The 14,601-nt window shown below is 35.7% G+C and overlaps 1 protein-coding gene across 4 annotated transcripts in view; it reads right to left on the bottom strand.

The window, feature by feature from the left end:
* cept1 (choline/ethanolamine phosphotransferase 1) overlaps positions 1 to 14,601 on the bottom strand; it is a 31,986-nt gene that overhangs the window by 1,135 nt on the left and 16,250 nt on the right. For 3 of the 4 annotated variants that reach the window (XM_003220578.4, XM_062978730.1, XM_062978731.1), the window contains 5 exons: positions 14,057 to 14,198; positions 6,084 to 6,168; positions 1,823 to 1,954; positions 1,344 to 1,502; positions 945 to 1,070 (listed from right to left, as the gene is read on the bottom strand). In XM_003220578.4, coding sequence (XP_003220626.1) covers positions 945 to 1,070; positions 1,344 to 1,502; positions 1,823 to 1,954; positions 6,084 to 6,168; positions 14,057 to 14,198 — 644 coding nt within the window. Of the gene's footprint in view, positions 1 to 944; positions 1,071 to 1,343; positions 1,503 to 1,822; positions 1,955 to 6,083; positions 6,169 to 11,307; positions 11,393 to 14,056; positions 14,199 to 14,601 lie in introns of all 4 variants that reach the window. The other variant, XM_008109917.3, reaches the window with a different exon arrangement.

Raw genomic sequence — 14,601 nt, 5'->3', positions numbered from 1 at the left:
TTTTCCTTTAAATCTGGAATATGCAACTTTGCCTCTCCAGATGTTCTAGGATGGCAACTCCCATTAAACCTAGGCTGGCCAGTATGGTAGTCTGATAACATTGAGAGGGCCACAGCTGCACATCTCTGCTTTAAAACATTTGGTCCCTCCAGATGTTGTTGCACTACAACTCCCACAACCCCTCACCACTGGCTAGGATTGCTGGAACTTGTAGTCCAACATCTAGAAACGTGATTTCAAAACTGGTCTAAAAACATATTTTAAAAATCTGAAATATTACATGAATGCACACAAAATCAGTCTAGTATATTGGATACAGGCTATGGAGATAATTTTGGTAAGCCAGTTTGTCTCAGACTAACATTACCTGCAAATCTGGCTTGATGACAATATGGTAGTGTCGGTGAGTACAATTATTGTGCTCCTTGGAGTAAGGGCACAGTAAACATGAAGTATATTTAGATATGTGATAAAAGAAGCAATAACAGTGTGGTTTTGATCTAAATTTTCAATTTAAAAGATCCCAAACATAATAATAAAAGGAATTACCGTATACCTGGGTATATTTAATTTCTAATGCAATTACTGTTAGTTTTGCCTTTTCTCAATTACTTCTGCATTCTTAAAGACATGAAATGAAGTAACTTTTCACTATCTGCACTAATATTTCATGTACCTTGGTACAGTGATTTATTAAAATGCTAAATTATCATTAATTAGAATGTCATATACATAACAAAGGATAGCAACTGTGTCAGTATAACCCAGCAATTTGGAAAGTTCTGTATGATGATCAATATACTGCATTGAATACAATGTATGAAAATCAGCTAAATTTCTCTCTCTACCTCACTTAAGACTATTACAAAATATAATCTGTGGACACATATAGTTGAAAAAACACCTAGTATATTTCATGCCCAGAGAAACGAGGAAATACTTACCATGGCAATCCAAAGTACAATATATTCATCAATAAAGCTATTAAAATATTGGTCAAGAAATAAAAGTGCTGGGCCTATGAATGCTGTGTCATGCAGGTGCATCTCACTTTTGGTCATATGCGCAACCTGTAAGAAAAAAATGACAATTCAGGGTGACTATTCTATTCTAATGCTTCTAATGAACTATTAATAATAGCAAACAAGAGAATTTTGATCAACATGCGTCTTAAATTATCGGACTATGGTCAATCTTTGTACAGGAAAATGAAAATTATCCTTATGTGCACTACTGAAGAGCTTTTGGAAGTAGAGGTACAGAAGAATATCAGTGTAAGTGAAGAAAATAATTTATCACCAAACACTAAAATATAACACAAATAAAAACGCAGATATGCTTACCACCAGTTTGTTAGTTATCTTAGCGGAAACAAAACCAAACGTCAGTATATAGAGGCAAGGATGTTTTTCAAAGAGTTCCACCGCAGATTTCTTGTAGATCATGGCAGCTAATGCAATCACTGATCCAATGTGAAGAAATGGTGAAAGGACACTTGTTCCCTATACAGAAAAGAAGTTTGCTTTTATTTATCCAAAAGGGCATGGACAGAAGTACTAATATCAACATGGTAAATCTAGAACACTTGGTAGAGAGATAAAGTTTTTGTTACACTTTTAACAGTACCTTCCTGAGTTCAATCAGCTGGCAGTGGGGAAGTGTATAGAGAAGGATGACGATTGTGTAGCAGGCACTGTGAACGGCTGGTGCACTCTACAAAAACATCTGCTGCCAAGAACTGAAGGAGACTTAAATGATAGGTATGGACAGATGGGGGGAGGAGTTGGTCAAAGGAAAATGAAAAAGACAAAGAAACACTTACTGCTATTGTTGATCCATTTTTGCCAACACCACCTGTGAAGATCACACCAAAGTAGTTTGTACACGAGAATATGGTGCCTGCTACAGTACAAAGAGCTGGGAGAATTTTCACTTGGATGTTTAGCACTGGAATCTTAACAGGAGAGGGAAAATACAGACATAGGTAAAGTTAAGCTGAAATGAAATGCTTCCAGATTTCAAACAAACTCAAACATTCCACTTTTCTAAGTATGTATTATAAGATGAATAGAAATAAAGCAACGAAAAACTTTGGAAAAAGAGGGTCCAAGGGGTGGCCATAAACATTTCATGATATGAATGTATATGTCGCGTCTCATGCCAGTTCTAACACAGTGAAAATTAGAATGGATATATCAGAGGAAGAAAACTGGCACAAAAAAAGTCAAAGAATCAAATGTGCAATAAAAGGACAGCATTTGGATATTCTCTCATGCTGCATGCTAATTTCTTTTGATAGTTTATTCACTTTTTAACTTTAGTATTTTGTGAATTTTAAACTTTTTTTGACTTCAGTTCCCGTCATCCTATGCCCAAAATCATGGCTGACAAGATCTGCAGTACAGTATTAAGAAATCCACAATTTGTACCCCTTTGGTCTACATAATGTTCAGATGTCATTGAGTTGCCAATAAGCCAAATTATGGAGTAATGCTATTTCTTGTCATTTATCCCCAATTAAATAACTCATAGTGGAGAAATATGTTTCATCTGAAATGTAATTCTATAATCACAGAAAATAGCTACAAATTATCCTGCAGTTTTACATGCCTCTTGTTCTTGTTAAGTGGGTACATGGCTAGTGTATCACGTAACAACTATAGGTAGGAAACTGCATTATGTGGTAAAGCATTCCCCGTTGTTTTGGGACAGTCAGTGCTAGTCTATTTTATACAATTTATGATTTCAAAATCCTTACCAGAATGAAGCTGTGAAAGGTGGACATGGTACGTATTCTATACTATTATTCTGAAACTTCTCTTTAAATATAAGCTGAAAACTGTTAGTTGCAGGGAAAGAATGACATGAAATTGCAAATTCAAAACAACTTGAAAAGAATAATTTGTTTAACCCATGAAACGGTGATTGCGGGGAGGAATCACTGTGGGTTGCTTCCATTAACTCTGATAGGCAGGAACACACAAGCCTTTTCTGAGAGTGTCCACGAGGTGGAGCCCTTCACACAGACCAATGTTTCACCTTCTTATGCTTCTAGATATGTTTAGATAACAAGTTTAATAGATCCCTTGTCATTTTATTAATTACTCTCTGGAAAGGACATGTGACAGCAACTATTAATATTTGATTTTAAATGTTTTAACTTTATTATGCATGTTTTTATTCGCTGTAAGCCTCTTTGGGGCCTTGAGTGGGGCCAGCAGGGCAGGGCTGTGGCACAGCTGATTAGTAGCCAGCTGCAATAAATCACTACTGACTGAGAAGTCATGAGATCGAAGCCCAGGTCAGGTTAAAACCCCGACCATTAAATAGCCTAGCTTACTGTTTACCTAAGCAGCCCGAAAGACAGTTGCATCTGTCAAGTAGGAAATTTAGGTATGCTTTATGCGGGAGGCTAATTTAACTAATTTACAACACCATAAAATTGCCAGCAGCGTGTGGAAGGAATGAGGAAGTAATACCATCAAGGACTCAGTGTCACAAGTAGACGGTGAAGCAGCAGCTCCCCCTGTAGCCAGAATCGAGCATACCCCCATGAAGCCAGGAGATGGAAATGTTAAATTGCCTCTGTGTCTGTCTATATGTCGTGTGTCTAATGGCATTTAATGTTTGCCAATTATATGTGCACTGTAATCTGCCCCAAGTCCCCTTTGGGGTGAGAAGGGCGGAATATACATACTGTAAATAAATAAATAAATGGTGGGAATGGGGTATAATTTTTTCCAAATAAATAAATAAATTTGCAGGTAAGACAAACAGTTCTTTTTCCAGCAGTGAAGAGAGGCACATCCTTATGTGGGAAATACCACAGCGCCCTGTGTAAACATACTTTATAATGGCTTCACTATTTGCTGTAGTATCCACTGCTCAAAGGCACTTTCGGCAAAGGTGTCCAGTTTGTAGTGTGTATTGAACATGAAAGGTGACTTCATCATTGCTGCCCCACAAACCTCTGCAAGTAGGACATCAACAGACAGTGCTGCCAAAATAGCTGTGCTCCAAGTGGACTCGGACAGAACAAGAGCTGGCAGTGCAACTCTCAGAGACTCGTAGCAGTCAGTAAGGCATTTTCTGGTCTATCTGCTTAGGATGAATGTGGGTCTTTTCTTCCCTAAGAATTGCTGGTTGAAGGAAGTGAAGAGAAAGTCCCAAGCAACAGAAGCTGCTTTTTCTTTGGAGATATACCTGGATGGTTTGATGTACATCCTGCATGTGGCATCTCTTATCCAAAAAATTGGTAGGTTTAGAAAACAGTCGTGAAAATTTGCTGATTTAAGTTATTTATGACCAAGAGGTCCACATTCAGTATGATGAAAGCACTAATACTAACACTAATGAGAAAAGATGGCCAGTGGCCAGCTGAATTAACATGAGGCCAGCTAGAATTGTTGCTAAATCTGAGCTTCTCCCACTTGCAGGTTGGGGGAGGTCTGGCTGTGGCACAAGTCAGCTCTTCCTCATTGTCATTATGGCTCTTGTACCTACAGCTAGCAGATCAGATTGCATTACCTTCGAGATCTGTCAGTGAAAGAAGATTTTTGGCATAAGGGACTTGTAGCTGATGCATTTTTAAAGTTGGTATTACACTACCTATATGGAACCAAATTACTAAACTGTCAGTTAAAATATGTTCAGTCACCATATATTGGGTGCAATTCTATACCCATGTTCCTATGTATATGCCCTAGTAGGACTTTCTTTTATGTAGGTGCATAGTGTTCTGCTGTTAATACATTACTTTGTTCCATAATTATTTCATTCAATTTAACATGAATTTCACATTTCCCCTCAAAGTAACGAGCAAACAAAACCACCATTCTCTTATTCTTGCACCACTCACTTGAAGTCCTATTTTCAATTACTACAACTCTTTTCACTGTACATATGACCAGTATGTAGCTTCAGTATGTGCGCTATCCTTCTTTTCATTATGTATGAATAGAACGTTTTACCACTGTAACCATAAACAGGTTTTTGTAATGACCACTGGTATGGTACAGAAAGATCTTCATCAAGAAAAGTGGAATGTTTGAAGCATATTATGTTTTAAAAGTGATCCACGATTATTTTTCCAGCATTAAAAGTCATTGAAAGAAACAACTGATGTTAAAACAGACTAAACACATACTGCCTTAAAACCTAAAGCAGAGTGTCTGAATTTACTGGATTTACCTATATGATGACTTACCTTTCAGCAATGGGTCTACAATAGTTAGAACTAACCAGCAGGATTTTAGCCACCATATAAAAACATAGAACATATTCAAAGTAGACTTCAAAATCATGTGTTTTATCTTAAAAGGAAAATGTAAGGTTTACTTTTTTAATCTACTAAATAAATTTTCACCTATGCAACATTGGTTTTTAGACTTATAACAGATTAAGAAAGAGCATATTTTTCAAGCTTTACCTAATATTTAAATTGCAGAAAACTGATTTTTGTAGTGAATTAGTTTTTGCTTTTAGCAGTGATTTTGCAAAGCAAGACACACACAGCTGCTGTGTTACGGAAAATGCTAAGTTTTAGTAGACAAGGTAGACATACATAGCATGCTTAAGCATCTATGGCAGCCAAATAATCTTTGAGAAGTGCTTTTGGCTTAATACTGTCAATATGATCACCACATTCTGAATACTTAGACTCCTCAAAATGTTAATAATCTATAAATGGGTATGATAGTACTTGTTTTCTGCACAAGCAGAGACCTTTTAATTCTGATGCCTTAAATCCTATTTTTGTTTTTCTTTCTTTTCAAAGAAAATGAAATCAAGGAAACTCCAGTTTAGGCCAGTGAACTGTTCAGCAAGATAATACTTGTTCAACTGACAGATAAAAATACTTCTTATGGAATGGCCCACCTATCTTTGAATTTTAAAATGTTATGAAAAAGAATGACACTGTAGTTAAAATATAATCTAATGCAACAAAGAGATACTACACTGCAAAACAATTAAGATTTTTTCAATAAAAATGAGGTATTGTTCCAAATATATAACCAAACACAGTACAGTTGATCGAAAAAATGAATTACATTACATGGGATATACAAGATTAATGAAATTACCATAGTTTGCCAAAAAGTTGGTCCTCCGATCACTGCCAGTAAATGCATGACTATTATGAAGACTTGCACTTCAGTCACATCAATTCTGATTAGGCACAAAAAAAGCAAAATTGCTCGAATCAATTTTTAATCAGTTTGCAAGCATGGCAGCTCTCCTTTATCATGCACAAGATAAAACAAACCAAATAATGGAGAGGAAAATTCCATGTTTTCCAATGCACCCATACTGTACTGTAGCTTATTAACTACACAGCACAGAAAAAGGAGCTAAAGTTAGAGGGGCGTGTCTTTAAACAGCACACAAAAGGAGAGGACAAGTGCATACAAAGTCACAGATGTTTTACAGCTCTGCAACAGTCAGTCACCTGGCTATAAAGACAAGCTGTTTGTTTTTTTTCAAATATACCAACAGCTACTTCAGTCTACCAGATGTCTGCCTAAAAGAAAAACTTGCAAAATATCCCCTGGATGCACTTGTACTTCCCTCCTTTCCATAATATGGCTTTGCAGCAATGTGGTTAAAAGGAGTTGTTGGAACAATCAGTAGTTGGAGAAATATCAATGTTAAACCTTGCCCACCAAAAAAAGAGCACTCCTCTTAGTAGAAGTGTTAACCTCATCACAATTGTTCTTCCTTCATTCTGTGGTGTTATTCATATAGGTCTGGTGCTGACAAATTTTAACAGTTTCTTTATTAAAGTTCACATATTAGACTGCAGATTAGCAATATTCTATTCTTTTCTTGCTCTCAAGTACGATATTCCTCTTCTATGATTTACCTTAAACACACAGAAAACACTAACCATAATTTCCAAATTGAACAAAGTTTCAAATTAGGGGCTGACATGAATTAGAAAAGTGGTTAAAAGGGGCTTCTGCGCAACAACAGTGTAGACATATCATTGAATGATGGTAAATGTAAAGAAGGGGGATTTGCACAATAGAAGGGAAGATATAAAGAGTGCACAAGCAGCTCTCAGCTCCTCATCCTAGGGTGCTTCTACACGGTAATATAGTTTGATACCACTTTAAGTGCTCAATACTACGGACTACTACAATTTATAGTTTAAAAGGTCTTGAGCCTTCCCTGCCAAAGAGTGCTGGTGCCTTATCAAACAATAAATCCCAGGATTCCATAGCACTGAACCATAGCAGTTAAAGTAATGTCGGACTGCATTCATTCTACACTGTAGATGCACCCCAATATTTAGATACAGGTAGTGTTGCACCTGCACTAAACAATAAGTACCATGGTTTTGTGGTAAGGCGAGTCTTTATCTGTTATTTAAGGGCATATCTAACTTGCAGGCTAACTTATAATGTTTTTGATGAGTAACAATACAATATCTGCATGCATCAAACATGTGATCCCTGCCACATGTATCATGCAGTTTCATGAACAAGAAGACCATGGCTTGCTGTGGAGCAAACAGCTCCTGGTGAAGCAAATGGCCATGGTAAGTGGGTAAACCCTTCCTCTTTCTGTCAAAGTTGTCCCAAATAGTCACTAACATCAAAATGCCATCTATCTGGCATTTGGTAGAGGGAGAACTGTCAAAGTTTAAATTATTTCATTTCAAGGATTCAGCATCATCTTTTACATATGGGGAAGGATGTTGCTAGGTTCCAAGAGATCAGCAAAAAGAAAAAAGTTTAGGAAAAATCCGTCTTCATTCATATTCCATATACAATTTATATTAACAGGAAAAAACCAGCTAATTCCTTATACAGTCTCTTTCTCTTTCATGGGCATTCCTAAGTTACTAGTCGATACCAGTCCATAGCAAAAGCAAAAAAATGAATTAAGCAAACTTTAGTCCTGAAAACAAAACACTACAATCTGTATCTAGATTGTCCCTACATAACTTACTAAATAAAGATTCAAGGGACTGAAACAAGCTGAGGGTATATGCCACCATCTACAGTCAATTTACAAAAAACAATATTTTCAAGAAGTAGAAAGCAAATTTTTACATTTGTGGCATTAATAAATATAATTTGTTATCCAGTCACTGCTAACCAAATATTTAGTATCTATAGAAGTTCAGCAGTCTTGGAGTTATTCATTGATTTAATTCGTAAATTACTGGTTCAGAAAGTTTAAATAGCAATGCCCATGATGGAAGAAATATATACATAGTTGTAACATTTAAGCAGAATGAGCTATTATGTATAATAACTGACCACTTTTCAGTATACCACTTGGTGAAATGGCATTACTGTGACTGAGCAAATCTTAGTTCATTCCAAGAAAAGGAGACCATGTTTCTTTAATTTATAAGAGTTGTATCAAGTGGAGAAACAGTCTCTGTCTCATGAAAGGTAATGAAAATTTTGTCTAGTTTCTAAGCAAAGGTGCCATTACACAAAGTGCCTTTACATGAGGAACTAAGTCATTTTAAAGCTAATGGGCAGCTCTGCTTAAAGGCTACAACATACATAGATTTATAAATATATATAAGCATACACCAAGAACAGAGAAAACAGGATTAAGTAATCTTGCATAAATCACACTGTTAGTCAAAGAGAAAAAATAAGGCTTTAGAAATATTTCAAAAGATTTATAGCAAAATAATAATAATATCAGAGGGTGGGAACAGGATGAGCTTCTAATATAATATTGGAGTTTAGCAAATGCACCCTCCTAACATGAGAGAATGCTAATTTCAAAAACCTACCTTTGTATAGTTACAAATTATGTTAAATCACATATGTGTATACAGGAAAAATTCTATGATCAGCCTTGTATTATCACCTGTGTATGTTACAGGGAACTGATAATCTTGTATCACAAACTGCGGTTGGAAAATATATATATCTTGTCTGTGACATTTTATCATATCTTGCTTTAATCCAAGTTTTGTTAAAATAGTAGTGTATGCCTATTGGGATTAAGGTTTTAACGTCTGTGAGGTGATATATCAACTTTTAGTCTTTTCACAGAGAAAAAAATAAAATATTGAAGGGAGAAATGTCGAGAGGCTTATCAAGGCCTAGCTATGACACTAAGAGAATCATAACATTAAACTCAAAAGAGATAGTAAATGCTGCAATGCCCCAAATAATTCTCCAGTTTGGGTTAAAATCTGAATCTCAGAAGAATTCCTAATTTATACTCTCCCACCCATGAGTTCTCAAATTCCAGGAAAGGATCCTGGAAAGGATCCTCCTGCTTGTGAAAAACTGTCAAAAGTAGCCAGTTATCAGAGAGGAGTGAAAGTTTTCTCTTCTTCCTGACTGATTTTGGCAGCTTAGCTGTCAAACTGATAAAACCAGCAGATGCCACCCTACAGATACATCTATAGGAGGAAGCTGGCATTCCCCATTTCAAGTCATCAGAACTGATACTACCTGTTTAAATATTATTTTAAAGTCTATTAGACTGAGTTGAGTTTAAAAGAGCATATGCTTAGATAGCTAGGAAAAATTATCTTCTGGACACATAAGCAGTTAATTGACAAAGATCTGGAGGAATTCAAATACATCCCTGACTGATCGCTGGAGGAAACCAAAATTCACACTAGCTTGTGTAAAAACCTTTCACTTCCTAATTTTTTATTCTTCATTTTCAAATGGCTCAACATTTCAAGCAACCTGACATGAGCCACCTATCTGTAATTAAAATATTTTTTCTTCTCCGGTAATTTTCTTTATTTGAGATAGAGAAAATGCTGATTATGCTTAACTTATCTGTATTGGTTTTTTGGTTAACAAAATCTATACTTTTTTTTAAAAAAAAGTTCTAATCCCTAGACATGTTATTGTCTGAATTTGCCTAGAGCCCTGACACAGTACTTTTAAAAAATAAATTGTGGACTAAGTGGACTTTATCACTGCATCAATTTAGTCATAAAAACATTTAGGAGAAAGAAAAAAAACCTCCAGCCAGGTAGCTACTTTTTCATTCTAAAGTTATGTAATAGTTCCAAGCAGTTGGGAAAATAAAGTATTTTTTAAAGAAAACCCTGGCCTGATTTAGTGTAATAAATTTGTTTGTACATAATTCACATACTCATTGTACCAAATTCCTGGTGTTCCCGTTCTTAATAAAGAGATAAAACCAATTTAAAAATATAAGCACACTGATTTAGTTAATGTATACCAGAATGTATGTGATCTCTCTTCTGAAGAGGTTCAAGGTATCTTTTCCTTAAGGAAAAAAGATGCATTTCACCTAACTCCCTCTCCAACAATATACTCACAGAAAAATACAAGAACATGGTTGCTTTAAATGTGATGGAAAACATGTTGCAAACAATACGCAGTACAGAAGCGTATTTGAGGCCAATTTCAACAAATGTTTCTGCACTCAAATTATATTGGGAAATCTTTCTGTGGGGAATGTATTTTATGTTTAAACAAAGTATTAGCAGAAAGGGAAACTGAAGAAAAGGAAAGTTATAGAAGATCTTGAGAGATTTAGAGGACCTAAATTGTTTTGTTTTCATCAAATTATGTTTAAATCAGAAACCTGCATTAATATCTTTCAGGCTAGATTTTTCTGCAATCTAGCATAAATATACCTTAAGGGAAAAACATATTTACGTTGAATTCTATGACACAACAAAAACATCCCCCCCCCCCCACACACACACAAACTGCTTTAATTTTATTTAATTAACATGTAGGTGGAAGAAGGTTCTACAGTGGGACTTTTGCAATACTCTTCACATCTTCTTAGGAAAGAGCCCTATAGGCTTTCCTAAGATGTAGGTCAAGGAATTCTAATGGCTAGGAATATTTTTCTAATGGCAATATATTCTAACATCAATATATTTCAAGGTAACTATCTACCTAAACATTATTTTTTCTGGTGGAAAGGTTTCTAGCAAAATAGGAAGGAAATATTCCAAAGGTGGTTCCAACAAAATTAATCCAGACCTTATGAAAAGAGATGCTTCCAACATTCTGGGACTCTTCTCTTCAAAGAGGTGAAGTCAGTTCTGTATATTTTATAATAGCCAATAGGGAAGAAAACACCAGAGTTTCAAAACAAAGCTATGTATGTTTTTAGAACAGAGGAGTGAGGGGAGCTTCACAATCTGAGTTTTTATTTCCCCTTTAGGCACTGCAGACTGTGTTCATTAAAACAAATGTCTTGGAAAAAATATTAGGAAAACAATTTTGATTTTTTTTTCCAATTACAGCGTGCATGACAAAGAGGTGCTGTCTCTAGAGAGTTCATGCCATTTTTCATTGGGTAACACTGATTTCGATCAGTTACCGTGTCATTCCAGAACCCAGGTCCCAGAGTTCCTGTGAGAAGGTGAGTTATTATAATACAGAGTTCAGACTCTGTAACATCAAATCTAGGTATGAGGGAAAGAAACATTTAAGAACACTTTAAATATCTTCAGCTTAATAGTATCATGCAAATAGATTTTCACTCACAATTATGGATATGGACTTGAATTGAAAGGAAAGACTCTATTGAAATGTTATAGGTACAAAGGTAGTCACAGAGAGGTGTAAAAAGCAATAATAGATGGAATCCACATTCCAATGAAATCAGAGGCAAAGCTCCCACTGAGCTCAATGACTCTAAACTGTAAGCAATACAATAAAAAGGTTTGAAATATCCTAAATGCAAAAATAATTCACATACAGGTTTTCAATTAAATTTCACAAATTAAAGATTTGCAGCTTAAATTCCAATATTAAAATAACTTCATGCAAATACCATTCCTAATCTATAGGGACAGCTTTGAATTTGTATTATCAGTGCCACTAGAAGCAGGGCAGATGATAAAAGATTCAAAGCCATAACTATAGTTAGATATGTCACATGACTAAAATGATACATAGTTCTGAGTTATCATAAATTATACTTAAGATAAGGAAAATCTTGATATACAACTATCATCATAAAATCTTAAATATACAGCTTTCATAATAAAATCTTGATATACAGCTATCATGGCACAACTGTCCCCCATATTGCTTAAAAAACATATCACCTAAATCAATGCAAAAGCATTTTTTCATTACAATACTTTGAAACTGGTATATCATGAAATTGCCCTGGGGGAGTTATACGTAACCCATAGGTCACACTTTCCTGTCGTGATCTAGAACAGTGATTCTCAAACTGTGTTCTGTGAAACACCAGGGTTCCGCAAAAGCATTGCAAGGTTTCCACAAAAAGCCTTTAAAAGTTTTTTTTAAAAAAAATATTAAAAGTCCATGCCAGAATATGCAAATTTTACTGAAATTCAATATACCACTGCTTTAAAAATGAAATTTGAATTTGTGTCGCTGAATTATTGCTAGTAAGACAAATGTATAGCTGTCAGCAGCCAGAAGCTATCTGAGCACTGTTCCCCTCATGTCCACCTATTAATGTAAATAAGGCTTTTTAGCTTATGGTTACACAAAAAACAAATTTAGTAGTCAGTTGGATGCCACCCCAAATTTATGTATCAGCTATCAGACATAAATCCTTATTACAAAACTATTTTAATTAAATTCACTCAAAGGGGCTCATTTAAGACCTGCTGCAAAGGGAATACTCAGCACAGATTAACTGTTGTGCCAGCACAATCTTGCCCTCCTCGTCATTTTATATTGGAATCACTTTCTGAAGCATCTACTAGCATAATAATATCCCAGTAGTGCTGCAAAGTTCATCATAGTACATTCTGAGTCCTATTTCTGGATTATACTTATTAACTCCTTATTATTGTTCATCGATCAATTATATAGAAAATCTACAATTTTTAGCAGTAATCTTTTATTCATAGGTCCCTTACTTAACATTATTCTTGCTCCAATCTTGTTGAAGTCTACAGGATTGTTTCAGGACTACAACTGAATAATGCCTGTGAAATGCAATCATTTGATTTGTCTTATTAAATATAAAAAGGGGATTTTATGATTTTGAATAACTACTATGAGTTTGTATTGTTTTAATCAATTTATGCTATTGATAAATCATTTTAAAACTGATGAAATGATGACACTGTGTCCAGTTGTTGTCAAAACTAAAAACTATAACATTATTTCAACATACTGTGATGCCTCATGGGCCTTGTAGTCCTGCTCCCAGTGCCATCGTGGCTAATGAAGACGAAAACATGGGGTTTTCGCCGGTTCAGCAAGAGCTGGAATCTTTCCAGATGCCTGATGTTGATGTTTTTCCCCAAGAACCCATTAAAACAGACCTTGAGCAGCTCTCACCCCCTTTTGCTAGGAGACAGTCCTATACTGCAGACAGGGGAGTGAAAGAACAGGTTCGCAGGAGCTTGAGAATTGCAGCTAAACAAGACACTGATTAGCCATGTTTCCCCTGGGAAAATCTAGGGAGTCTCACATCTGGAGAAAGCTGGGTTTCGTTTCCTGTTCTCTAGGGAAAGAGAATGCTGGACACCTGCTTGGCAGGGAAACGGGGCCCAGATATAGGTGCCTGGCACGGTAGGTTCCATGCGGAATCAACAGAGCAGCTTCAGGAGTGATTTCGTGTTTCCAGCCTTGTGTGGACTTCGCAAAGTCCGCAATCCAGTTTCCTTGCCTTGCCTATCCAAGTATTCAAGAATTGCCTTGCCTCGTTCCTAGTCACGGACCTTGTTCCTAGAATCAAGTTTTGTTTCCAGCCTTGTTGTAGATTTACCTTGGACCTTGAAAGACCCTGGACAATTCCCCACACTATTGCTTGGCAATAGTGTGTGTTTTGGTTTATTGGATTTTATCTTTGGACTCTAATATCATTTATTGGACAAAATATTTCTGGACTATATTTGACCTCTCTTGATAGGTCTGCTTCTGGACTATATTTTCTACTTGTTTTTATTACTCTTATATATTTCCTTAATAAAGATATTAGATAGTATTTGGCCTCCATGTTCGGTTCTTGGTGCTCCGTTGCCACGGGCGTGACACATACAGACATGAAATATATAAATACACATTTATTGGCTTAAGGTTTTAACAATACAAGATGAGACAACAATTGTTATATTAGTTTAATGTTTACTTACATTCCAAAGCGCAATGTTCCAGAAACATAGGTCTGCCAGTGTGCACAGTAAAACATGAATGTCCCAGCAAAACAGCAGAAGAACATCCAGTCAGGATTTGTACCCAGCTGCACAGCAATACACGTTCCCAAAACCACGAAGACTGGAGGCAAAAAATCAATTAAATGAATATAGATTACAAAACCAAGGCATATACATGCATAAATGAGTTCACAAATCCATTGTTACAAATGCTCAACATCCTGCAATATGTAATTGCTACTCTTTTGTTCCTACTGCCCTCTGACCTTGATGTACACTGCTAAAGCAGATTGTTAAAAATTTAAAACCAAATTAGGCTATAAGATTTATACATTATGTATATTGTGAAAGAAACTACATTCCCAATGCAATGCAGCTAGAAAAGCTTCTCAGTTCCATTAAAATTCATATTGACATATATTTGAAAGATTGATGATATTTTTAGATTCAATATAAATAACAGTGATTTCAAGGCTATGCACACTTTTCCAGGTGGAAGTTTCACAAAACTCAACAGCATTTAT

Source organism: Anolis carolinensis, chromosome 4 (genome assembly GCF_035594765.1).
Source record: "Anolis carolinensis isolate JA03-04 chromosome 4, rAnoCar3.1.pri, whole genome shotgun sequence".
In the NCBI taxonomy this organism is placed as follows: Eukaryota; Metazoa; Chordata; class Lepidosauria; order Squamata; family Dactyloidae; genus Anolis; species Anolis carolinensis.
Note: the sequence above shows the minus strand (reverse complement) of the source record. Positions and strands in the feature narration are given on the sequence as shown.